This window comes from Myxocyprinus asiaticus, chromosome 9 (genome assembly GCF_019703515.2).
Source record: "Myxocyprinus asiaticus isolate MX2 ecotype Aquarium Trade chromosome 9, UBuf_Myxa_2, whole genome shotgun sequence".
Classification (NCBI taxonomy): Eukaryota; Metazoa; Chordata; class Actinopteri; order Cypriniformes; family Catostomidae; genus Myxocyprinus; species Myxocyprinus asiaticus.
Genome location: NC_059352.1, coordinates 45,259,725 through 45,283,800, shown reverse-complemented (window position 1 = coordinate 45,283,800; position 24,076 = coordinate 45,259,725). Strand labels below are relative to the sequence as shown.

The 24,076-nt window shown below is 38.0% G+C and overlaps 2 protein-coding genes across 2 annotated transcripts in view; both read left to right on the top strand.

Annotated features, from left to right (window-relative positions):
• LOC127446679 (ras and Rab interactor 2-like) overlaps positions 1 to 13,706 on the top strand; it is a 44,394-nt gene extending 30,688 nt beyond the window's left edge. Inside the window, exons 8-12 of the mRNA XM_051707810.1 lie at positions 269 to 1,468; positions 6,125 to 6,433; positions 7,129 to 7,260; positions 8,680 to 8,843; positions 10,335 to 13,706. Of these exons, the coding sequence (XP_051563770.1) occupies positions 269 to 1,468; positions 6,125 to 6,433; positions 7,129 to 7,260; positions 8,680 to 8,843; positions 10,335 to 10,640 (2,111 nt within the window). The 3' untranslated portion in view covers positions 10,641 to 13,706. The remainder of the gene's footprint in view (positions 1 to 268; positions 1,469 to 6,124; positions 6,434 to 7,128; positions 7,261 to 8,679; positions 8,844 to 10,334) is intronic.
• A 3,998-nt stretch (positions 13,707 to 17,704) lies between these two features.
• The window catches only part of LOC127446678 (rap guanine nucleotide exchange factor 4-like), a 58,211-nt gene continuing 51,839 nt past the window's right edge, over positions 17,705 to 24,076 (top strand). Inside the window, exon 1 of the mRNA XM_051707808.1 lies at positions 17,705 to 17,931. Coding sequence (XP_051563768.1) covers positions 17,864 to 17,931 — 68 coding nt within the window. The 5' untranslated portion in view covers positions 17,705 to 17,863. The remainder of the gene's footprint in view (positions 17,932 to 24,076) is intronic.

Below are 24,076 nucleotides of genomic sequence, written 5' to 3'. Positions count from 1 at the left end.
CACAGGACTGAGTTTGCTGTATTTCTTCTTGAACTGCAGTGGACTTAGGAATGACAGATTTGAGCGGACACTGTAGCCTGGCTGTAACGAGATATAGCTACACACAGTTTTTCTCCAGTTCACGTGTGCACTAACAACGAGTGCTGTATACCGTTCCTTTGGTAGGCAGCTGGATTTGGTTGTTTGCTGGGTTTGTGCTTATGTTTGTGCAATGATTGTAGCTGTGCGTTGATAATCTTTAACTAAATTCTCTCTTTTTTCCCTCCAGCATTCTGGAAATCTTTTCTCAACAAAGACCAGGGGGCACTTTCTGTCCCAGACAATACTCTGTTTCAGGACAGTCCACTAATTTCTCTGCATGCCAACTGCTCTGACGTCTTACAGGTAGAGGATCACACCTGTACCCCAGCTGGGAAGATAAATACCCCACTACCTGTCGCTGAAACCTGCCTTAACACCCTCAATGCTGAGGGAAGTTGCTCCAGCAGTACTTTGTCCTTCATCAACCCTGTCTTCAGCCAAACACAGGAATATCTGTCTGGAAATGCTACAACAGTGATCGCAAAAGACCCAACAGCATCCAACGGAAAATCCTGTCCTCCACCCAGGCCTCCTTCACCCCAGCATTTAGTACTTAGCCCAACTGTACCCCCAGGTCCAAGGACTATGCCTTTGAGCAATGGCTTCAACAGACTGAGCCAGAGATCCAAATCTACAGCAGCTGCCAAGAAACCTGCTCCTCATCCTCCACCACGACCTCCACAGCCACCAGACATAGACAGCTACCGCTGCACCATTGCTTTAGAGGAAGAAACCATCTCTAGGGCACTTTCTCGAGCCAATCTTCCCCATACATCTCCTGTAAAGCAGACCAGCTGCACTTACCTGCAGCAATGGACTGGACCAGACGAGAAAGAAAGAAACTCAAGTGGGAGAAGTTTTTCCACTTCATCATCTGACTCTCTGGACTCTCATCCATGCCCTATCCCTTTGGGCCTTTCCCAGAGTGTGGGCCAAGGCCTCTACACGGATGACAGCAGTGATGAGGATGACGTTGAGGAGGAAGACTACGGTGTGGGACTCAAGAGAGAACTGCATCTTCGACTTCGGGCTTCTCGCAAGTCACATAGACTACGGGCGGTTCAGCTAGCGGGGGCTCATCCAGGATCACTTGATATATTCCCACGGGCACTAAGGGGACACTTCCGTAAGGTGCGAGGTGTTCTTGCTACCCCAGAGAAACGCATATTGATGCAGATCCTTGAGCTCGCCCAAGACAAAGGCTCCTACTTTGGGTGTCTGGTGCAGGACTATGTGAGTTTTGTGCAGGAGAACAAAAACTGCCACTCATCCAGCCAGGATCTTCTGCAGACACTCCGCCAGTTCATGACCCAAATGAAGGCTTACCTCATACAGAGTTCAGAGATGAACCCACCTATAGAGTCTTATATACCCGAAGACCAAATTGGTAAGAAGATTTCAGTTCCAGTCTGTTTTAATGTCTATATTAGATTCGCCTGTTTCAAAGTTGTGGGGCAAAACAAACCACCTATAAAACATTCGTCTATATTTAGAGGTGAAGTGTGTGATTTCTGCACCTCTAACAATGCCAAATGGAATTGCAAAAATAATGTTTTCAAACCGGTTTCCCAAATGCTCTACCCTTCTTCAGTTGTTGGGCAGACAGGTAGTCACACCCCAAACTCACACATTGGTTGAGTCAGTGTTGCTACTGTATGTCAGACCACTCAAACAGAATCAGAATCATTATGAGCTTTATTGGCAAGTGTTCTCACGTACACAAGAAATTGTTTTTGGTGATAGGAGAAACAAGTGCACACAGAACATTACAGTGAGACACAGAATATAAAACTAGGTAAGAGTATAAATAGACATACAAATAATAGGACATTTAACAGAATGGTGTATGTACAAGGGTGTAGATTTGGCTTGAACAATGGGGGGGGTTGCAGCATGAAGCATTTACATGTTTTCATTGATCATGGTATAAATAATGGGGGGGTTGTACTTGCTTGTTTTGATTATTGGGGGGGTTACCTCCCTCATCCCCCCCGGAATCTACACCCTGCGTATGTACATGTGCAAGTGGTAATGTATGTGCAAGGTAGGGGTATGTACAGTTATGTACAGTTTAAACAAACAGTGCAAAGTTGAAAGTGCCACAGTGTTTAAATTGTTTATGGAAATCAACCTACAGATTTAGCAAATTTACAGTTGGCTCTGCACAGAAGTTAGTATGTATTTTAACATTGAAAATATGACACATCACCTTTAAAATAATTGTTCATGGTGAAATTTTTTCCATAATACATTGGTTAATTAATTAATTTTTTTTTTATTATCCCCTTTTCTCCCAGTTTGGAATGCCCAATTCCCACTACTTAGTAGGTCCTCGTGGTGGCACGGTTACTCACTTCAATCAGGGTGGCGGAGGACAAGTCTCAGTTGCCTCCGCTTCTGAGACTGTCAATTCACGCATCTTATCACGTGGCTCGTTGTGCATGACACCGCGGAGACTCCACATGTGGAGGCTCATGCTACTCACCGCGATCCACGCACAACTTACCACGTGCACCATTGAGAGCGAGTACCACTAATTGCGACCACGAGGAGGTTACCCCATGTGACTCTACCCTCCCTAGCAACCAGGCCAATTTGGTTACTTAGGAGACCTGGCTGGAGTCACTGAGCACACCCTGGATTCGAACTCGCTACTCCAGGGGTGGTAGTCAGCGTCAGTACTCGCAGAGCCACCCAGGCCCCCATACATTGTTTAATTTTAACAGCATCTGGAAATTGTTAGTTGTGACATTTGGAAATCTTGGCTTTATTGTCTCTCAGATGTATATCCTCAGCTTGCCTTTTATGTTTTCTGGTCTGTGCAATCTGCAAACTAGTTTTGCTCAAGGTCTGATTCTTCAGTTGACATCCTTGATGAAACAATGGCATTCAAAAATATTTGAAAAGAGATTGTTTTTATTTATTTATTTATTTATTTTAAATATTCCAATGCCTGACATCAGAAACATGTTTTGTTTTGAATATGAGTCTGCTCTTATCAATGTAGAGGCCTTTGTTACATTCTTCCTAGCTGCAGGGAGAAATGTAGTCAAGGCTAAAAGGGTTGTTGATAGTGTGATTGGAATACAAAATTGAACACGTTTCCTCACAGTCTGTCTGTGGAGGATTGAACTCATAATATGATTGTGGTTTTTGGCCTCTTCCTGTCCAAAGGACAACAGTGAATCCCCACAATTCTTTGAATATTTGTGATAAAAGTCATTTTTTTTGTATACGATAGCAGTAATATTGTATTATTTTGTATTGCCTCTAGATATAATGTCTCATTGTTCTTTTTCGATGGTACTTCTGTGGTTTCATTTACAGAAAAGTAAAAACAAAAATGTACTGCCATGGTACATAAGTCAAAAACATATTAATACCATGGTTTATTTCTGTTACTGTTGTTTAGGGAGTTCGTTAGTATCGTCATGTTACAGCTTTATGTCCTTAAAATATGTATCACTAAAGATGAACATTTTGAACATTTTCAAATAACAAGAGCAACTGAGCTGTGAAATTCAAGCAGCATATACAGTACATACATAGATATTTGAAAGTCTTTTAGATAGCTCATAGAGTATTCAAGGAAAGTGAAGTGCCAAAGAGAACTTTTATACTTAGTTTGGTTTGTATAAACAGGTTCAGACCTGTCTGTTGTTGTGGAATTAAATATTGAGCTGAAAAGGGGGGCATATTTCACAACTCGCTCATAAAACCAATCCTTTTGAAATTAGATTAAATTTGATGTTGTCAAACTTGCTGTAATCCTGTCCAACTGTGCATAACATCTCAAGAATGTTTAAAGACATTTGTCAGCATTTTATAGGTTTTAAATTTCCTGAAGATTAACCTGCTCTTTGGTTGGCTTTTTAGGTAGGACCAATAAACAGAACTTGAAGGCCAACTGGTAAAAGATTAAAACAAATGGTTTAAAATACTTTTATTTAACTATGCTTAACTTTTTAAAGTATAACATTAGTTAAATTAATGGCAAAGCAAATGTAGTTGCCTTTCCATTTACCAAACTGTATTGTTTAAAACAAAATACATTTAGTTTAACTTTGTTTATAAATTCAAACTCCTCATGAATTGTAATGTAATACTTCTAATTTATTCTTAATTCATAAAAGATTACTGAATTCAATTTGAAGGACATTTGTCATATGATTGAAAGTTTTAAATGTTAAAAACAAACAGAATTTTTAGTGCTGTAATTTCAAGACTGCGTGAATAAAATTGTATTTTATGATGAAACAAGTATACTAATACATACATACATTATATATATATATATATATATATATATATATATATATATATATATATATATATATATATATATATACACACACACACACACACACACACACACACACACACACACACACACACACACACACACACACATACAGTACATATTGGCAGTTTATTAAGTTTAGTAGTTTAAAGATAATCTAATTCCAGATTCCAATGATGTGGTACCATGATTACAGAGTAGTTTATTAGGGGGTGTAACCATAAATCAGCAACAACAATATTTTTCAACATTATTATGTACGATCATTAGTTTATACAGCTGTGTGTGTAATTGGAAATATGTTTATAACATATAATCTGAGGGAAGAGACTGCTTTAGGAGAGACAGTTCATGGTCTTAAACTACAGTTATTGTGTTTTTCATCACGTCATTGTTGAATCACCCTTTGTTATTTGTCTTAGAAGCCATAAAGATGATAAGCTTCAATGGCAACCACTTCAAACATTTAACACAGAGAGTAAATGATTTGTGTGTGTTTGTAGGAGTGAATGAGTCTGTATATGTTTTATAACAAGTTTTTTTAATGTCTAATTTCAAGTATGATATTTAATCTTTTCCCAAGGTCTGCTTTTGTCCTAATTTGACTTCTCTGCTGTGTCTGAAAAGCCCTGTGTAGAAACCCCTCTACTTTATTTCACAGCAAGGCCAAATACTAAGAGCTCAATGCATCTTCAACCTCTACTGTCAGCTTTTCCATAAACTCAGCAGACCCTGTATGCTCCTTTAGCATTTTTGTCTGACTGCAGAACAGAACGTTATCTAGAATCAGGAAAAGTAGCATGTGGTTGTTTGTACTAATCCTCCCTTGTTGCTTTGGATAAAAGCTTCTGCTACATGTCATTTAAAAGTTAGTTCAGATATGGGTCAATCTTTCTGAGCTCTCTATCACAGAGACTATTACTGTCTGAAACTCATTAGTCTGCACTCATTTGAAGTGATCTGGACGTTTAACGAAAACACAAATGCAACAGATGTACTAAAGATGTACTAAAGGAACAGTTCACTCCAAAAAGAAAATTTTGTCATCATTTACTCACCCTCATGTCATGCCAAACTCATATTATTTTCTTTCTTCAGTGAAACACAAAAGGCTAATCTTTTCCATACGATGATACTGGACCACTTTTATCTTTAAAAAAAATAAAACGAGCTTGAAACAATATGAGGATGAATAAATGATGACACCATTTTCACTGGGTAAAATATTAATTTAAAACAGACAGTCCTAGAACAACTAGTGAGTAGCAATTGAGTTTTTTTTTGTTTTTGTTTTTTTTTTTTACTTTATTCAGTACTGAAGGATAAAGAAAGAATAGACATTTAGGACGTCTTCCACCACAAATATTCAAAATAGAGAAAAAAATCACACATTTGGCAACCCTTTCCATTCCCCTCCATGACAATAATTAGTAAAAAAATAATACAAAATATATATAATAATAATAGTATGTTAGCTTATAGATAATAGATAAACATACAAATTATAATGCATACACAAATATGCACAAATAAAAAAGGAATACATTAACAGTATCAATATTGTCAATATAGTGTCATTATATTAAATATTATAAGCAAAAGTTTTTAAGAGTCAAGCATTTTTCACATATGATTCATTTTTAACACTATTCAAATGTTAAATTACTCTATATTAAAGCTGCAACTGAAAGTCCATCACTCTCTCTCTCTCTCTCTCTCTCGCTCTCTCTCTCTCTGTGTCAGATCCAGTGTTGGAGAAGGCCATGCATAAGTGTGTGCTGAAACCTCTGTATGGTACAGTGCAGTCGGCGCTGTATGAGTTCCAGGTGGCCAGCGGGACGTGGCAGAGGCTGCAGGAGAATCTGACCCAGGCTAAGGCCAAACAGCCCTGTGAGCTGGGTGCGAACAGAGCCAGGCCACCGGACGGCCATGCCATCCACAGGATCCGCCGAAAGCTCCGCGCCATGTGCAGGATGTACTCACCTGAGAGGAAGATTGTGATGCTGTTGAAAGTGTGCAAACTCATCTACAATATTATGCAAGAGCATACAGGTGTGTATTTCATAAAATAATACACCCAAAAATGAAAATTCTGTCATTATTTAATCACCCTCATGTCCTTCCTGACCTGAATGACTTTCTTCTGTGAGACACAAAAGGAGAAATTTTCAAGAACCTTAACACTGCTCTTTTGGACCGTCAAGCTCCAAAAAGGACTAAAAAGCACCATAAAGTATCATATAAGGGGTCCATATGACTTGTGCGCTTCTTTCCAAGTCTTATGAAGCCATACGATAGCTTTGTGTGAGGAATAGACCAAAGTTATTATTTGATGAAAATATCCTCTCCACCACATGAATGAGATTTGAGAGCTATGTCAACTTTGAATGCGTTGTATGAACTACTTTTATTGTGCTGTTTTGCTCTCTTTGGAGCTTGACTGCCCCTTGGTCACTATATGCTTTCAATGTATGAAGAAGATCGGGGTGAACATTCTTAAAAATTTCTTCCATTGAAGAAAGAAAATCAGTGGCTTGGAACGACATGATGGTGAGTAAATGATGACAGATATTCATTTTGGGTGACTGTTAAACTGTTAACTTTAAATGTTGTAACAATGTGTGCATAAGTGTGTGTGAAATCAGTAGGAGGGGTGAAAATATTTGCACTTCAATCAAGTGGAAGATACTTCCTGTTGGGGTAAAGGTCACTAATAAAGGTTTCCTCTCTGCCTCTGTCTGTGCCAGTGCGGATGTTCGGAGCGGATGATTTCCTGCCCATGTTGACATATGTGTTGGTTCAGTGTGACATGCCTCAGCTGGACACAGAGATCCTGTATATGATGGAGCTGATAGATCCACCGCTGCTACATGGAGAAGGTTTTTTCATTTGTTCTCATACAGCACGTATTTATACTCAATTATGTACAGTAAGTGCACATGTGCACTAATGGCATTAGGCATGTTGTTTTTCTGGTGTTGCTAGCTGCTAAATAGAACCTATTTAAAATAAGGTATATTGGCCCAAACAATTTCTTTACTTATGGTGGTGGAGTTAACATATTATGGTTGTGACAGAAAATACGGTTTAAGCACAGTTACTGGTACTCAAAAATCTAAAAAAAAAAACATAGAACTTACAAGGTGATGGTTGACTTTGATAGTAGATGCATTTTAAATGTTTTCATAAATACTTGACAAACAGAGTAGTACAGACAAGTACAGACCCTGTTATGAATCCTTATAAAAGAGTAATATTTTTTAAATTAACCTCTTCCTTCTGTCAGAATATATAAAGAGCATCTGATTTTTTTAAGGATGAGGCCATTTGTTATGTAAGAGGGCAACATCTAACTTTTCTTTCCATTCATGTTAAGTATTTACTGAATCAGTACCCGCCGTAATGTTTATGAAAACTTGTGCAGAGTTCCAGTATCCAGTGGAACCTGGACAAAACAAAAACAGTAGGAGGAGGGCATTTTCCATATCTGATTAACTTCTTAAGTCCTTCTCCCAACAGAGTAGTTTCCTCCTGGGTGTGTGTGTCCTGCTCTCATAGAGCTCTGTGTTTGAACCATTCATGGAAATGATTAATTGTGTAGCATTTACACAATGAGATCACTGACAGTAGACAGCATTAACTTATGACAGGCTCTAGTGAATGTAAAATGTAATAGTCATTTTATGTCTTAAAGACTGCCCTAAGTAAGCTGTTTGAAAACATATTGGGAGAATATTAATAGAAGTATATAAAACAGCATTTAAGGGGCTTTTCACATCGAACGCGTTGTTGAATTTTAAAACAGCTAGACTCAAGTATAACAGAACACAGGTGTCTCGAGGTGTATTTTTATATGCTGAAGTTCTTTTTAACTTGACACGGCGTCTAAAAAATGTAAGCGTGAGATGTGGCGCAACGGTCAAACATGTCCGTCTAGTGCATGTTTACATAGACAAACCATTAAACAATAGCACAGATGGATGAAAAAATGCATTTGTTGTTAACAGCCCCTAAGGCCATCACTATGACATTCACAGCCACCAGGAGTGTTCAAAGTTCAAATTTGAGGATGCACAAAACACCTTTGCTTTATACTATTCTATTCTGCTTCTGACATTTTGTATTGTGGCACTGCTAATATTGTTAGTTCCTTATGATAAATAGCTTGTGGTTGCATTTGTAAGTCAAATAGGGAAATGAACATACATACTGTATAATGTATCCTCGAAGGCCCCAAATATTGTATACCCTGTACAAAATATTACAGTGCTCACTTCTTTTCTTATGTTTCTGCTTAGGAGGTTATTACCTAACCAGTGCATATGGAGCGTTGTCACTGATTAAGAACTTCCAGGAAGAGCAGGCGGCTCAAATGCTCCGTTCTGCAACACGCGACACACTCCGCCAGTGGCACCAACGTTGCACCATGCAGAGAAACCTGCCCTCTGTGGATGACTTCCAGGTAACATTCTGACCTCCAAACAGTAAAGGCCAGTTTATACTTCTGTCAAACCTACACCGTATGTTCCGCATGTTGGCCAACGCTATGGTTTGCATTTATAGTTCTGCGTTGATGTGTCCGCATTGTTTGTTGAGTACACAGACAAAGTGCTTGTGTATTGAGAGAAAATGCCTTAATTCCTTAAATAACGATACATTTCGTACACAAACAAAAGCTGTGAATTCATGAATTAAATCATGCGGACATAAATCATGCATATTTAACCCTGTGCTAAAACAAAATCTTTAAATGAAATAATAATCACTTGCTTGACCAACACCAATTGGGTGTCATTTTAAAGCTAAGAAGCTGGACTTTACTATGCAAATATGCAATATAACCAACTCTTAACAGGTGCTTTTGAATTTGCTGACAAATGAGAAGTGTTCTGTTTTCATAACTCATGAAATATGATTATTTAATGTACACCATTCTGTCAAACATACGGTCAAAACATCATACAAATCGGAAAGGTCTTGAGTAAAATACAACAAATATTCTTTCACTTGCATACCAAATGTATAACGAGTTAAAGCCTCAAGAAAAAAAGCACAGAGTTTTCAGTTGTAAACAGATGTCTTTTTGTTGCATTTTCGCTGGTAACTTCATGAAACACAAGCAAAATATAAAAACAGCAGATGCTCCCGATTAAGCTACCTTGGATGTCTTTTTTTCATCCTGGTGGAGAGTCTCTCGTTACAAAGCTGTTAAATTCACAGTCACAGCTGTTATGGTCTGTGTTGACGCAACGCGTTGTTACATTTTTGAAGAGGTGCCTGTCAGGGTATGGTGTAAGCTATGCTATTACATTGTCAAGGTTCGATGCAGAAGTATAAATCGGCCTTAAAGAGATAGTACAACCAAAAATTTAAATTCTCTCATCATTTACCCATCTTCATGACATCCCAGATGTGTTTGACTTTCTTTCTCCTGCTGATCATGAAGATTTTTAGAAGAATATCTCAGCTCTGTAAGTCCATACAATGCAAGTGAATGGTGGCCAGAACTTTGAAGGTCCAAAAAGCACATAAAGACAGCATTAAAGTAATCCAAAAAGAGAAATTTTGCAGAATGTCCAAGAGGCTCTTTTCCATACAATGAAAGTAAATGTTGATTTATGCCTCCAACTTCCCAAAAAGATTCAAACAGAACCATAAAACTACCATAAGCCCATATGACTTGTGCTTCGGTGGAAGATACATTTTTGATCTGTTCCTCACACAAAGCTGCCGTATGGCTTCAGAGTACTTAAAATATTATGTACAAGTCATGCAGACGACTTTTTTGGTATGTACGGAAAACAGCAGCTTGGACATTCTCTTCCACAGAAGAAAGTAAATCATATACATTTCGACAAACATCTGGGTGAGTAAATGATGACAGAACATCTGGGATGAAGCGTCCCTTTTAATGTCCTTTTAAAATCCACTTTAAAATCTGTTTGTGCTTTAGAATTACTTACGAGTGGTTTTGAAGAAGGCAGATAGCGGCTGTACAGCTAAAACCCTGCAGGTGGGGCCCTACACCACCACGGAAGAGGTGTGTCGCCTTTGTGCCCTCAAATTCCACGTGCCAGATCTCGAAAATTACGGGCTCTTTCTCATGATGGACGACAGCAGTCAGCAATTGTCTGCAGACACACACCCTCAGTGGATAAAGGCAGAGTTACATAGTCGACCGCACTCCCAGCCATTTTATTTTGTCTACAGGAAGATACCCAACATAAATGACTGCACTCTTGCTCAACAACAGCATTAGAGCTGCCCTGCAGACTGAAGAGGGATTTTACTTTTCTGCAGAACAAGACTTTTATTAAATTAGGGCCCTTCATGGTTCTTGCAGTTCCACTGCTTTGTCTAGAAAGCAAAATATTGTCTGAACGCTCAGTTGTAGGAACTTGTTAAATGAGGGTGTGACTTAAATTAATGTGTATAAAGATCAAAGAATGAAAGATTTGCTGTTGAGGAGCATGCTGCCAAAAAATAAGAATGTAGCCAATGCAATAGGGTCTGCTACCTGACCCGAGCCTGATGGAAACTGTTGGGATTCAGGCCAGGTTCACTGCAAAAAATCATTTTCTTAAAGGTGCACTCTTCATCTCACATGAGTGGTCATGATTTTATGCATATGTTTCAAAATTACTTTGTTTTCATGCACAACATATTTTCATTGTTGTGCATGAAAATCCCAGAAGATCAGCTGAAGCTGATAACTGAAGCTCCTGACCTGTATCTGCGTGATTTTATGCATTACACTGCTGCCACATGATTGGCTGATTAGATAATCGCATGAATAAGTACTGTAGATGTACAGGTGCACATAATAAAGTGGCCGGTGAGTGTATTTACATGTCAAGCAAAATGACATAAGATGCTAAGTCTTTTTTTCAATGGTGAATATATCTAAAGATTTGTCTGTTAGATTTGTCTGAAAATAATACTTATTTATAAGACTTAAAGTAATTTTGCTTGTCATGTAAATGTGTCTAGTTTTAAGGATGTTTAGATATTTTTACCATACTTTGTTTAAATTAGAACTTAATTGTAAAAATTCCTGTGAGAATATGTGTATTAGGGACTACTTTGGAAAGGAAAGAAAGATAGCAAAATTTTGGGTTTGGAATTAAAATTTGACAGTACCAGTCAGGGGTGCGTTTCCCATACAACTGTGTAACTGACTGCTTAGCCACCATAGTACGATGCATCGTTGGAGTCACGACTGTTTCCCGAAACCTTAGTAACTATGTCCCACATCCATTATTTGAACCACGTTGGTTCAACAATACAGAGCTGTCGTTAATGACGTTATTAAGGGGGTGGAGTAATAACGTCATTAATGACAGCTCTGTATTGTTGAACCAACTGGAGTAAAGCGAATAATGCTCATCATCTCCTAACAAGGCCTCATGTCAAGGTCTGGGTAGATTAGATGGTAAGCGAACAATCAGTTCTCGTAGTCAACGAGTTGAATGCAGGCGAAATGGGCAGGATTACAGACCTAAGTGACCTTGAAAATGGTAAAATTGTTATGGCTAGACGACTGGGACTAGAGCATCTCTGAAATGTGCTCTCGGTCAGCAGTGGTGAGTACCTACCGACAGTGGTCCAAGGAGGGACAAACCACAAACCGGCGCCAGGGTGTTGGGCGCCCAAGGCTTATCGGTGCGCGAGGGTAACGAAGGCTATCCTGTCTGGTCGAAACCAACAGAAGGTCTACTGTGGCACAAATCAAAGAACATTTTTTGGGAATGGTTTGAGGAACATAATGATAAGTTGAAGGTGTTGCCCTGGCCTCCATACTCCCCAGATCGCAATACGATTGTGTAATGTGACAGATACAATGCGCTACAATAGTGGGGTTTCCCTTAATATCAGACTTTGGGTTTCCCCTGACGCATTTGAGCACATGCCCACTCTTCAAAAACATATAAGAACTTCTCTTATGCATTAACTGTGTCCATGTTAATGCATAAGAGAAGTTCTTATATGTTTTTGAAGAGTGGGCATGTGACACATAAGCCGTGTTCTCTGACAGAAGCCAGGTGTGTTAAAGTGCTTTCTCTTAACAACCTTTAAACCCTTAAATGGTTTTTAAATGGCATTTGTGTCTATGTGACGTTTCAGAACACCGCATTCTGCAAAACCCCTGAATAAGCAGTTTTCTTAAGTGCATGCAAACATGGTCAAAGTCTTGATAGAATGAAAGATATATATGGAATAAAAGATGTAGAAGCCTCAGTGAAGTCAAATGATGTCCACATAGCAAACTTATAAGGAACTAAGTTTCTAACCACAGGTGGAGAGCTGTAGTCCCAACCACTCAACTTTGCGATGCTGTTTGCGAATGTTTTTTGGAACTACGGCTTCGGGAAAGAACGAATTGTTGAACTATGTTGGTAACGAAGGAACTTGCGACCGTAGTAGGCTAACGATGGTTTTGGGAAACCCACCCCTGTTCAGGTTTGGCCACAAGGTCTTGGGTTCAGACTTCAACTAATGTCCACCCAGACCTCTAAGTGTTATATGTGAAATATTTTTCCTGAAATGTACATTTATATTTTAAATAGAAATGTTTATAACAGATGTTTTATATTAGGCGTTGGTTTGTCTCATGAGCATCATCATGTATATAAAGAGAAGTAGGCTACAGTATACATGTTATTCCTTTGAGTCAATATTGTTTCTGCTTTGTGTATATTACCAAAAATGGCAGCACTGCACTGACAGCCATATTGTAACATTTTGTTTGTAAATACAAAGGTATCAGGGATTCACTCCTGTTAAAGTGTGTAGAGTTCTGTATATAATCTACAAGCTATTTTTGCAATCAGGCTGAAGAGCGTTGAGAGCTTTTGCATTCTTGGAAGAAGAGTGACCTCTGATTGTCACGGGACTCTCACATCTACTGAATAGTGTGAAACTTCTCTAGACACTGTGAGGGAGGCAACTTTTAAAATGTTAACTTTAACAGAGATGGTGCAAAGAGATCATGTGGGGTGTTTTTCTTTATCAAAAACACTGTGGTATTATTATATCATCAAAGATTATCAGATTTTTTCAGCTGTAGATATTTCTACACTTACTACTTGTGAAATTATACTTATTATGCTCCTTATACATCAGCCTAAAGTCTGATAGTGCTCTACTGTAAACATTTTATAGATTTTTTTTTTTTTTTGTGCCAAAACATCTATGATGCACCAAGTGCTGAGAATGTGAATGATTTTGACCTGTTTTCTGAACTTTTAATGATAATTTAAATCCTGAGTATTCTACTGCATTTGGTGGAATTTACATTGCAGGTAATAAAGAGCTGTGCTTTTATTCTTTTTATTGTCTCAAAATGTGTATTCTTTATTATTATAGAATTTTTTACCACCTTATCAGTTGATACTGTAAGATCTACTGCAGTGAATTATGATTTAGGTGAGTGACCATATTCTTTTGCAGCCAAACAATACATTTGGTAAACTACAAGTCAAAAAACGGAATTTATATTTCTCGTGGTCTTACAAAATGTTTTGATTAAAAAAACATATGCTTAAATGCAATAATAATAATAATAATAATAATAATTTTGTAGATGAATACAAATTTTCCTAATATGTAGTTCTTTACAAAACTATAACATTTTATTGATTTATTTGTTTGTTTGTTTGTTTGTTTGTTTTTAAATGGATGATTTGGACCAGATAGTGAAGGAAAATCAGCCAGCAAGTGTCCAACATACATAGGAATACTGTTTATAAAGCATAGGTTGATGCACCTCATGAAGTTGGTTGAGAGAGTGTGCAGAGCTGTAATCTGCGTAAAGGTGGCTACTTTAAAGGTCACTGCATATTTCCAATACATCCATTTGTGTTATTTCATACTTTTGATTACATTGCTATAACGCTAAGAAGTTGAACATAGTAATAGTAAAGAATGAGTAGGTGTGTCCAAATTTTTGACTGGTAATGTAGGTCTGTGGAGAGGTGCTTATTGAGAAAATTACAATAATTACCGGTGACCCTGTTCAAGTTAGTTTCAGTCAGAGTGCAACGTTAAAAGAGTTTTGCACTATCCGTATCTGGAGAAGAACACCACCAATGACTGATGCTGTACGCTACTACAATGTTTATCAACAAATCTGGAAAATCGACTAGTCCCCGTCTCTCTTTACTCACTGTGCTGTGTCACCCCCAGGGAGTAGGACAATGTGCCTGACAGCTCCTCACACCGCCTACTCACAGTGCAGATGCAGCATCTGTGCTGACTGCGTGCCTGTCACCATAGCGACAGTGCAGAATCAGCACCACCGCTGTCAGAACTCCTCATTGATATGATGCAGCATCTTCAAAACACTTACAGAGCATCACACAATTTTAGCGTACCCTCACCTCAGTTCCTACATGCACGTGCAGCTCTGTGGGACTAACACAATATTAGGCTCCCCGGACATACTTCATCTGGGAATGTGGACATTGTGCCGTGACTCGAGTATATGGCGTTGTAACAAGAACTGTGAAAATAATGTACTCTGGTTTACTCTGACTATAATAAAAAGGCATATCAAACAGAAATATGTGTTCACTACCTTTAATTGCTGAGGCCATGTTGGTTCTTTTTACATGACGTCACAACTGTCAAGTCTGAGCTTTCATAGAATTATAAGCTTATAACATGTAATTATAAGTTCTACAAAGACGTGAACGCTTTTAACAAGTCATAAACTCGCACCATAAGTGCTTAATAAACCACGAAAGTTACTCTTTAAGGTTAAATTGTACTTGTTTAACCAAACCCGAATAAATAATTTTCACGGTTCTTGTTTCTACATGATATATTCAGGTCACTGGACAATACCAAAGTCTTTCTAGCAAGTCAGTCCACTGTCGGCCATCTCTGGAACACTCTCGGGAAGCTATTTCCAGTCATGCCAGTGCAGCTCCTATCTACGTGAATGGAGAATGACCAAAATCTCAAAAACGGTTGGTTGAGATTACGATCAAAAACATATTTCAAATCAGCAATAAAATCTGACAATACTGGAATCATAAATTGTGATTCTTTACCTCATATTATGCAAAAAAAAAAAAAAAACACAATTTTCCCGGCTTGTTTAGCTAATGCGCACGCGCGTTCTAGACAGGTGATGTCTGTATCTTAAAGGTGATTGGCTCTTTTAACTGTAAGGTGGGAGTTCCTTTCTACATCCGTTGACCATTTGGAGCTCAGAGCTCCTTGGTTGGGCGTTCCAATTTCTCCCATTCATTTCAGTAGAAGTGGTCCATCTCTGCTAAATAATCTCTGACAATACCCACACCAGGAATGCATTTTACTCACCTACCTAAAGAACATACTTTATTAACAGCCAAGAAGTTCGTTCTTCATTAAATGGAGTACATACTCTGACAAAACCATCCCTGCGTCTGAAATCACATACTGTCAGAGTATGTGCTGTATTTGATGGTAAAACAGTACGTTCTTGAATGCAAGTAGTATGAATAGATTCTGGACATACTTCATCCGGGAATATGGGCATTGTCCCGTGACACAGAATGTAATAAAAACAACCACAAAAATAATCCACTCTGGTTTTGTTAAACAAGCACCATTTAAGCACAAGGAACAACTTTTTTGATATATACATCTTGACAGCAGTCTCCTTGGTGATTATGATTTCAAGCTCGATTACACTTCCTATAGCGACATCTAACGCTCTTCGCATGTGTCAAGCACTAGGAAGTGTAATCGAGCTTGAAATCATGATTATGCCTAGAGACTGCAATGGCAAGATGTACAGTGAAAAACGAGTCCTATTTTTGGCTGTTCTCACCAAAACCAACTGGATCGCTTCAGAAGACATTGATTAACACAATTTGGTTGTATGGATTACTTTATGCTGACTTTTTCTCCTCTTTGGAGCTTCAAAGGCCTGATCACCATTCACTTGTATTCTATATTCTTCTCAAAATCTTTGTTTGTGTTCTGCAGAAGAAAGAAAGTCATACACATCTGGGACGGCATGAGGGTGAGTAAATGATGAGAGAATTTTCATTTTTGGGTGAACTATTCCTTTAAAGCCGCCTGACTCGCGGTTCTCTGCTGCTCTTTTAAATCCAGCATTTTGAACTTGATATGTCTTCTTAGCTCCCGAGGCAGTATGGGATAGTAAAGTGTCAAGTCCATCCACACTTCAGAATCTCGCAGGAAATTGTATGTCATCCGGAAATTTCTCACTTAATACTGAGAATTCGGACATACAACTCCATTGGCATACTGTTTTTGGCATACTATATAGAAGAGAAGTGTGGCTATTCAGATGCAGCACATGACTGAAGTAACCATTGTTTCTGGCAGACACCATGGTTTTACTATAGTAATATTGTAGTAACCATGATGGTAATCATGGTTTTACCACAGTAATACTGTAGTATCCATATATTAACCATGGTTTTACTATAGTAGTCTAATGTTGTAGTAACCATAGTTAGTTTTGTTTTTACTAATGTTTTACTACATATACCATGGTTAAACTATGGTTACTGTAGTAAAATCATGGTTAAAGGAATATTCCTGGTTCAATACAAGTTAAGCTCAGTTGATAGCATTTGTGGCATAATGTTGATTACCAAAAAAAAAAAAAAAAAAAAAAAAAAACTTGTCCCTCCTTTACTTTAAAAAAAAAAAAAAAGGCAAAAATCGATGTTACAGTGAGGCACTTACAATGGAAGTGAATGTGGCCAATGTTTGGATTGTTTAAAGGCAGAAATGTGAAGCTTATAATTTTACAAAAGCATGTACATTCATTCTTCTGTTAAAACTCCTGTATTATTTGAGCTGTAAAGTTGTTGAAATCGTAATTTTTGCAGATGTTTTAGGGTTTGTTGACATTACATCGTCATGGCAACGAAGTTTGTAAAATTGGCTATAACTTTACACAGAAAAGGTTAGAAAGCGATTTTATTACACTAAAATCATGTTAATAGACATATTGTTTATGTCATGTGGCTAAACTTTATTTTAGTTTTTAGATTATTTAACGTTTTTAGATTGACCCCATTCACTTCCATTGTAAGTTCCTCACAGGAACCCAGATTTTTGCTGTTTTAAAGAAAAGTCTAAATTATTTTTTTGTGGTAATCAATATTACGCCACAAATGCTGTCGATTGAGCTTAACTTGTTTTGAACCCGGAATATTCCTTTAATGTTCGAACGGGTTGTTTAAACCAAACAACCACGCTAATTCTTCATCAATGCCGTAATTTGAACCATCTGCAAATGGTAACTTAAAAATGAATGTGACTTGTGCTTCATGACAGTAGACAGTCTCTCGCATGGTCATTGTGCGTGGACGTGGTGACGAGGAGTCCACGCCACGGAGATCCAGTTGACTACAGAGGCGGGGAGGGGGGACGAACCCCGATGCTGATTCGCTCGTGCTGTGGAAACTGCGATCCGCGACACACGATCCACGATCCACACCGGTCGAGGCGAAGATGGTAGCAGTGCACGCCTCAGCGCACTCCGTGGCCTCCTCAGAGTGGATCATCTGCCTGGACAAGAGGTGAGAGAGACCAAATCCGTTCCGAACGCGAATTCACGGTCTATTCATTTAAATGTCCGGACTGTTTGCAGCAAGGTGACAGGAGATGCGTGAACCGCGCATCCCTGATGCATCACCTGCTTCATGTGTAGATTCGGTTTATTTTCTGTGGACGAGAGGAGAAGAAATATGTAGAGGTTCTTTCTTATTTTCGTAATCTAGGTCAACCGGCGACAATGAATGACATGTGACGGATTTGCCGGTGTCATCACACTTCAATATCACGTGCATCCTTTAAAAGCTCCTGGAATTTTATCTTTTGTCTACTAAATATATTTGTCAGGCAGAAGGTTCGCAGCATGTTGCAGCTTGATTGGGACTCTCCCTTTTGTGTGTGTGTGTGTGTGTGTGTGTGTGTGTGTGTGTGTGTAAGCCCAATGTGCCGCAGGTTATTAAAACCAGATGAGTTAACCTGTCAGGATACTTTGAAATTAGCCTACTCTTGGATGCTTACTGAGTTTTTGTTCTAAACATACACAACTTTTGGTTTATTACTCATTAGCTAATAAAAGTGAATGTATTGATAATTACTAAGAATATCTGATACCTTCTCTGCATCACAGCCCCTCCTTGCCCAAATCCATCCCTGCAGGTTACCATGGCAATGGGAGGGAAAAAGTGAGATCACCTTACCGGGTGTGATGGGTTTTCAGAGGCTGATGTTTTTAATGGACTCTTTAACCCACACTGAGCAGATCATCTTTAAACAAATCAATGTAATGGTTCTTTAAAGGACATCTATGGTCTTATTGCCTTGCATTTAACAAAAGACTATCCAACACCAGGATGCACACTTGAGATTGATATATGGACGCACACTAACAAAAATAGAATGCATTCAATGCGATGTTGGATGATGCTGGCCAGCTTTATGCTGTCCAAGCAGTTTCAAAAGATCAGTGCCACCACTAATAGTGTATTGCCATTTAAAAATTGCCAATTAATTAAAGGTGCACTCTGTAATTTTTATGTACGTTGTCTTGGACTGACACCTAATGGCATGGATGTAGCTTCATTAAAACAATTGTTTTCAATTGCTTATGCCATTGTAGAAATTCACTATTCACAGTCAGCCATTATTTATTTAACCCTCCCATGGTCTTCATAAATTAACCCTACCTTTGGTCCTCCCAGTCATTCTTGACCATAAAGAGCACGGGTATTCTTTTCTTTTTGATGATGATGATGATGATGATGATGATGATGATAATGATACCATTTCTTCTTCTCTGAAATAATAACAATAAAATTATGCACTTTTGGGGGGGAGTTTATGCTATTTTGATCTTATTTACATGTCATTTCCCAATTTTACCATTAATTTGCATATGCAAATAAGCACATTTATTAAGCTACTGTACCATAAAAACCTACACTTCAATAAGTTGAAACACGAAGAAAACATGAGAATGTGACATATATTGAAGGTAGATTGCTGACATTTGGTAAACAAAATATAAATAACATATGACTTGAAAATCATGTTGTGAGAATAATAGCCAGTAGATGGCTGCAGCGTTCTATTGTTTGATGTAACCTCACTTTATATTTTATCTCAAGATATGCATTTGGATATGTTTTAAGACATAATCAAACTATTATTTGTCAAAGTTTAGCATTTTAAAATTGATTTGAAGTGTCAGTTTTTGCAGTTAACGGAAATGAACTGCAAAATTGTGAAAATTCAATTAGAGTTTAAAATAGAAGAATCAGAGTAAACATTTTGCAATTTCAAACTTTCTATAGTAAAAATGTATTTTGCGAACATTATCAAGACGGTGAGGGGAACACCAATAATGAACAACAATAAATGCATAAAATAGTAAACAATAAAAAAACAGTAAGAACAGTAAAGAGTGATGCAATGTCTTAATGCATTCGTGCATCCGTTGCAGCGTGTAGTTATGATAGCATGTACTGTACCTTGCAGATGGATTTTTTGAATTTTCTTGCACACCATGCTGGTTTCAGTGTCTCTTGGGAGACAGTCCACACACCTTTATTTCCGTGTGTGTATGTTTTGTTTTGCATTCTGCCTCCTGGCTGTTTTAGTCTCACTCATTTATTTCGGTGTGTGTTTGCATGTGTGTGTGCATGTTCTGCATTGTGGGTGATTTATTGGTTTTATCTGACAAATTTAAAAAAATGCTCTGTGCTATAGTCTCACTAGTTCATTTGTGTGTGTTTGTGTGTGAGTGGGTGTGTATGTTTTGCACTCTGGATATTTTATAGTCTCACCCTTTTTTCTGCATTATGGCTGATTTATTGATTGTATTTGACAGATCAAAAAACAATTTTGCTCTGTGTTTTGGTCTTTCCCATTCATTTTCAATGGTCGGTCTGGTTTGACCGCGAAGACCAAAGTTGTTGCTATTTTTTTCTTTTTCTTTTTTTTTTACGACCACATAGACTTATTGAATCATGCCCACATTATTAGTAGGTAAAAATTACTAAGTGTACCTTTAAAGGCATGTTGCAAAAGGCATCTTACTATACCGAAAATTACAGTAAGAGCTTTATATTGCTGATCTTGATATTTCAGATTGAATGTTCCTTCTTCCAGTGTCCGTGATATGTATTGTTTTAAGCATACACTTGCCAATTAAAGGGTTAAATATTGCTGGGAAGGCAGAGATGGTTAAACTGCCACTTGATCTGTCGCCTGTTAACTTCCCATGCGTTGATATTCATATTGTGCAAAGGATGAAGCCACCTGTCAGAATAATTGTTCCCCTACTGTACTGATGCCAAAGGGTGAATAAGAGAGCATTTCTGGGTCTCCTTGCTCGCAGAAGAAATATAAAGAGAGTGACTGATATCGGGTTCAGGTTTGGTCTTAAAATGTGAGAGTACCAGTCTGCTTGAGTCACAGGGTTTCTTGTACGGGCCGGGTTTTGGCTTCAATTTAGGCCACATCCACACAAAACCGTTTTCATTTGAAAACTCTGTTTTCAAACTCTTAAATGGCATCCAGAGTATAAAGCTGTATATAGCTCTTAGATCACATTGCATTTTCCACAACTCATATTTTCTGGAGTTTTTTGTCAACTGAAATTTCTTGAAAATATATATATATATATATTTTTTCCAATATTTTGTCAGCAGAATGATCCAAAACACTTTAAACAACAGTAAAACCCATTTAAGAGACTCTTTAAGTTTGCCCCTCACAACCTCATTGTCATTTCCGTCCAAAACCATAGATGGCGCAACTGTGAATAAGGTCTATGGACAATAACAATCCATTTTGCAATTGAATTCATTATGTCTGAGATAGATTTATTATAAGCGTTTTTCTAAAGGAGTGTCAGCATCAGTCGTGTCATAAACACTGCATTTTTAAGTCACTGTGTCAAGTTAAATGTAGTTTAAAATTTTCATATCCATGTCTTAAGATCCCTGCATTCAGAACTGCGCTCCGTCCAGCAGTTTGAATGCAAGAACTCATTCTTATCTTGTGTTGTCACTAGTGTCAAGCAATCCTAAGTTTGGTGTGTTCTCTGTACAGCTGCGCGTTGCCTGTACAGCTGGAGTTTTGCTTACTGCCCCCTGCTGAAAACAGGTGGTACTTCAAGCTTGAATTGCTCCGATTGTAGGAATATTCCATATTACGGTCCGGGGACATTTTTAATTACGTACATTTTTTTTTTTACATATAATTTTTTATATAATTAATTGCACTGAATTAATACAATAAATCAACAGTCCTAATTATATTATAATTATTATAATGATAATTTTGCAACATAGACAAGGAGGCTAAAGAGTAGACAAGCACAGAAGAAAAAATATATGTTCAAGCACCATTTCTTAGGCTTTACTGAATAATGGTGACACACATTACAATTCACTTATAGTCTGTCGTTGTATGCCTTTTGCTTTGTATGGTAATGTATACAGTCACAAATATTTGGAATTAGGCAATGTCAAAATAAAGTGAACCTGAAGATTTGCGTTCACAATGCATGTAAAATCTAAACTGCTCTGTGTAAATAAAGCAAACTAAACTCAGAGCACCTCCAGAGATGGGCTGAGATCATTTTCAGTGTTCGAATATACTGTATGATACAATTCTTCCAAACTGTTTTTAGATGACTGACACGGAGAATAAAGAGTGACAACTTTTTCAAATGCACTTGTTCTGTGAGACACACTCGCGCAGCGCACATGAGCAGTAGAGCTCCTCTGGACACATAGTGAATCAGACACCAAGGCTTTTCTTTCATCTGTTCTTCTAAATATAATCAGGTGTGTTTCTTGAAGCACACGTCTTTGTAACTAATGACATTTCTTGTCATATGTCACTCCGAGAGGTCTTACAGGTAGGGTTGCCGCTGTTGAAGTTATAAAATACGGGACACAAGTTTTCAGACGGTCCCTTACAACACCCTCCACAGTTTTAGCACGTTTTAGCACAATGTGAGGACTTTTCAGACTGTCCCTTACCCACCATAGGCACAATTTCCAACGATTATCAAGGTTAAATTAATGATCTTGAACGATTTCACGGTGATGCCATCGGACCAGCTTATTGGTAAAATACGGGATTGTCCATGTTTTAAAGATGAAATTATGCTTCCTATATGGAATCAATACGGGACGCATAATTTCATCTTTAAATACGGGTTGATCCCGAATTTTACCAATAAGCTGGTCCGATGGCATCACCGCGAAATCGTTCAAGATCATTAATTTAACCTTGATATTTGGCGGGTACTAATTTCATACCCTGTTCGTTCACATTCCTAAAAGTCTCCTAAAATCAAACAATAGATTTGTGTGAGGAACGGACCAAATCTAAGTTGGAATTAACTGAAAATCTTCCCCTCCACCAAAGCTCTGAAATTTCATTTGCGATCACGATCAGATTCATAATTGGCGTGTTGACACTAATGAAACTCATTGACACCAAAACACCATTGGTTCTCGTGTGTGTCGTAACTGAACACGATTTGCCTGTTCAGACATGTGGGATGGAGGATGCGATTTGAGAGCTGCAGCAGAGGGGATGATTTTCCATTAATAGTGACCTAAATTTTGGTCTGTTTCTCACAGAAAGCTATTAAATGGCTTCAGAAGTCTCTGAATATAACGCATGATTCATATAGACTTCTCTTATGATTCTTTCATTATGTTTTTTGGTCCTTTTTAGAGCATGACAGACATGTTCACTCTTAACTGTTGTCAGATGGAAAGAGCAGTAGGAAAATTCTGCAACATTCGCCTGTTGTGCTCCACAGACATGGACCGGCTAAATAATGACTTCTTTTAATACCTGAGCAAGCCTTTTCAAAGACAGAGAAGATAAAGAGATAGATAGAGACAAAGAGGAAAGTGCTTTTTCAAAAGACTCTTTGGAGAGCTGTAGGGAAGCTTCATAATGTGCTGGAGCTGTAACTGACAGGCATGACTTTGCACTAGTTGCCACTGTAATGCAATGTCCATTCTGTGCCTGCTGGATAAATGCTGGCAATGCATTTCCACTCTAGTGAATCTCTGCACATTAAAGGCAGCCTTGCTCTCTGCCTCTCACATTCATCAGAGCACAGACTGACTGGTCTGGATCGCATGAAATCAGTGTGTTGCAGCTTAGAACCCGCAGGCAAAGAAATAAATATAGAACAAGTTCATTTAAATAAAGCTCATCTGGTCTAACTGTATCTCAATCATGTACAGTACTGGATGCATAGAGAGTGTTAGAGTGTTATATAGAGTGTGTAATGCTGTTCCTGTAAGCTATTGACAAATTTCTTCAAAGCGCTTTCTGTCCGATTTGACAACATATTTTTTATTGGATTCACGACTCACAGGAGTGAAACTGCACAGCGTAAATCAACAAGCAGACTTATTACAACAGCGTGTCCTTCATGATCAAACCTTTAATCTTAAGGCTTTGTTTACACATTGCTTCAAAACTGAAACTTCTCATTCTAGGAAATTGACAGCACTGATTTTGTTTTTTATTTCCCAATGGTCCTATTCACACTTGACCTCTAAACAGAAAAATGGCATTAATATATGGCCCACCTTAACCCTCCTATGGTATTTGGTCATTTTTGACCTAAATACATTTTTAAAATTTAATAAAAATGGTTTCCTTTAGCTG